At 41.1% G+C, this 3,713-nt stretch overlaps 1 protein-coding gene across 1 annotated transcript in view; it reads left to right on the top strand.

Annotated features, from left to right (window-relative positions):
• SHISA3 (shisa family member 3) overlaps positions 1 to 1,355 on the top strand; it is a 13,660-nt gene extending 12,305 nt beyond the window's left edge. Inside the window, exon 3 of the mRNA XM_085322842.1 lies at positions 745 to 1,355. Coding sequence (XP_085178968.1) covers positions 745 to 1,196 — 452 coding nt within the window. The 3' untranslated portion in view covers positions 1,197 to 1,355. The remainder of the gene's footprint in view (positions 1 to 744) is intronic.
• The last annotated feature ends 2,358 nt before the right edge of the window (positions 1,356 to 3,713 follow it).

The raw sequence follows: 3,713 nt of genomic DNA, 5'->3' as shown, positions 1-3,713 counted from the left end.
CGGCCCGGCCCGGCCCGGGGGGAGGGCAGGAGGCGGGCGCGGCTCCAGGTGCGCGGGGCGAGCGGGAGGGCCCGGCAGTCGGGTCGCTCCGTCGGGAAGCCGCGGTGGCGTTTCACGTTTGCGGGGAAGCACCGCGTGCAAAGCTGACCCGCGCCCGCTCGACTTCCCCCCCACCCCGGGGTGAGGCTGGGCCCCGGCGCTCCGCAGACGCAGCCCCGCAGCGCACGGGGCCTCAGTTTGTCAAGCAAAAGAAATGCAGCAGCGCGCCCGGACGGTGGTTTCCCCAGTCGCTCGCTGTGCATTTATTTTTCACCTTACAAATGGAAGCAACCGTATCTGAAGCACTGGCCTAAGCCTGCAGGTCCAGGCAGTYACACTTGACAGCCCCAACAGTCTTGGAGTCGGGGAAAAGGAGGAGGAAAGTTCGATTCTTGAGTGAAATTGTTTAGAATAAGCTGTAACTATGTGGCAAACCAGGCACAGTGTGGACAGTTTTTCCCATTAGAAACGATTAAAACTGTCAACTGAAAGAAATTTTAACTTGCACGAGTAGAGCACATACTTTAAATTAGGTCTAATGATGACGGTGAACGGAAGCTCCATCTTCTGAAAARCGCAGGATGTTAGTGGGAATCCTGCAGCGCTGTGGATCTTCGTAGCCTTTGCGGAGTTTCTCTCTACATGGTATAACTACTCTTTCCGCAGGCTAATATGCGTTGTTTGTCTGTTCTCTTTTTTTACCAGAACCAATCTATGTTCCATTCCTCATTGTTGGATCAATATTTATTGCCTTCGTTATTGTGGGCTCCCTGGTAGCTGTTTATTGTTGCACGTGTTTAAGACCTAAACAGCCATCGCAGCCAATACGATTTTCTCTTCGGAGCTATCAGACCGAGACCCTTCCCATGATCCTGGCTTCGGCGAGCTTCAGGACGCCGTCGAGACAGTCCAGCACCGCCACAAGCTCCAGCTCCGCCGGCGGATCGGTGCGCAGGTTCTCCCTGGCGCGGGCGGAGCCGGGATGCCTGGTGGCATCTCCACCTCCGCCCTACACCTCTGGCTGCTTCCAGGCGGCCCATTCTGCCCAGCTGCCTCAGCCGTCGGGGTTCCTGGTGTCACCCCCGTACTTCGGGTACCCTCTCCAGCCRGAGCCCGCCCTAGGCGGGAAGAGCTGCTCCGATTTTGGTCAGAGCTGAAGGGAGCTCTGAAGACCCCACRCCACCGGAGGAAGCGCGAGGACTGCCGCCGGGCGCGACCCGCACTGACGGCCTCCGCGGCTGCCGGAGTCAGAGCCCTTCGAGCGGGTGAGTTGCCCTTGAAAAGGGCAAGATCTCATAGAATCAGCCTTGTACGAAGAAGCATTTAGTCTRTTTTCCTGAATGTGGAGTTAAATTACTATTCGCAATTACAAATGAATATTAAAAGCTTAATAGCTTCAGAAACTGGCTACTCTACTTGATAGTTTGGTCTAATTTGTACAGGACAAATTCGGAGACAAGTAGAAAAAATGTTCTGGGATAAAAGTATTCGTTTCATAGTGTTATAAACGATATTTTAACTCCAAATGATATTAACTTTAGTTAACAAAGCAGCTGCATTGCACAGATCTAATCATCAGACTAGTTCCACAAAGTAGCAATACAACTGAGAAACAAGAGAGAAGTAAGACTTATTAAAATGAAGAGTTTGAGCATCCTAAAAACAGCTGACTGCTTCCCGTGCCCGTGAGCAATGACAATATGAGGAAGTGCATTAATCTAGATACCCAATGCGTGGATTTTTTTAAATGCACGTACTATACCCTCATACTTGTGTTAGTAAATTACCAGTAAGGTAGATAAAAATATTTTAGTACTAATTAGGCTAGTTGAAAATATGCCAATCCCAAGCAGCCAAATAATTATATACGAGAAAAGCAGAATGTATTCAATAATATCGTTAATAACTTCTCAACATAAAATTCTAAAAATGGCATTATATTAAGGCATTTTCAGAAGGAAGTATTTATTGTTGGCTTTTTGCTCAGCAACCTTTATACAGTAAGTTGGACAAACTGATCTTAAAGTTCTATTTGTAAAATTAGCAATGTATAAAATGTAAAGACAAACTTGTAATTTAAAATGTATTTACAACTTTGACAGCACTAATTATTTAGTTGTCGCACTGAAAATTTTTATTAATAAACTGTGCAGTTGAAATGTTGTGTCATCTGTATGTCTCTGTACCCACTGTTGGATGAGCAAGTTTTCGTTTTGATGGTTTCACTATTGTATTTTTTTCTGCTAAAATAGTTAATTTTGCTTTTATAAATGGCTTGTATCTTCAGCTGTGCACTTATGATGCTATGCAGACCCAATTTAATTTCAATTCAATTTAAATTTCTGAAAGTATAGCCAGCTAATAGGCTAATGTCTCTTTATATGTAACTGGAAACTTGATGTGGTCAAAATGACACTGATTAGTTATATTTATTTATAACATCTTCTCGTAGGAATACATTTTGTTTGCCCCTCTACATTTCCTTCATCTAAGCAATCCAAYAAACCAAATGGAAGAAGAAAAAAGGCATCTAAAACAAACATATGCTGAAAGCAAATACACAAGAAAAATACACAGTCATTAAAGGGCCTCTACGGATACTTACCTAAATGAAAAAAAGTCATTCCATCAGAATCTGCTGTACCAGAGGCTGAACTTTCCTATTTTGTCTGGCCAAAATTCCCTRTGTGTAGGATCTGTTGAAATATATTATACCTAACTTATTTTACATGTATTAGTATATCAGTACCTATTAAACTTAGACTACTTCTATTCTATATTACAGTATACGTCTTTCTGTGCTTTAGAAAAAATCATTGGCTCTTCCTCAAGAGTTGAGTATTTTTTTTCTTAGCAAATATCTACAAGTCAGTATCCTAGCTTTTATGAAAAAATATTTCGGAAAAAAAAACTTTTATATTATTTTTATTGCATAATTAACATTACAGTCTAGCRGAAGTTATTGCTAGACATATACTATATGAGCATAAACACAACTTAAGGTCTACACAATGATGTTTTAAGTAATCAGTTTTGGCTTGAATGTTGTGATTGTTAATTATGAACCAAAATAGTGATACACAGTAGCATATATATTTTACCAAAAATGATTTCAAATATTTGTAAGATTACTTGAAATTTTAACATTTTGCCTTGTACTTTTTAAAAACTAATCTTATTCAGGAAAGGGGACCTACCTTTGTCAGTGCTTTAAAGAGCTCTGTTCCGGACCCACTGGGCATCTTGAATGTATAAGGAATATGGGACTGTGTTAATGAAGTATCTTTCCTGGAAAAATGAAACTAGAATTTAATACTGCAATAGATACTAGCTGTGTTTAGGAGCAGCCTGTGTGATCTGCTGATCATTCTCACATACAGCAGAAATATCTATTAAAACAATTAAACAGTGTTGACTTGGCCGTAGTTTACAAACACGTATTAAATCTTCTATTAATAGTACTTTTTAAATCTAGTAAACAAAGGCAAAAAGGACCCAATATATGGAGGCAGAAATTTTGGCTAAAATGGTGCAAATTTGTTTTCTTTTGATCAATGAATTTTTTAACAATAACCATCAGAACTACTATCCTAGTGGTGGATAGCTGAAGTTAGATGTTTTCCTCAAATAAATTGTGGGTTTGAAACTGATACTGCCTGTTAAAATTTCATGGT

Source organism: Rhea americana, unplaced genomic scaffold (genome assembly GCF_003343005.1).
Source record: "Rhea americana isolate MKP2758 unplaced genomic scaffold, rheAme1 scaffold_8, whole genome shotgun sequence".
Classification (NCBI taxonomy): Eukaryota; Metazoa; Chordata; class Aves; order Rheiformes; family Rheidae; genus Rhea; species Rhea americana.
The sequence above is the reverse complement of the archived record's forward strand: the minus strand, read 5'-3'. Positions and strand labels throughout refer to the sequence as shown.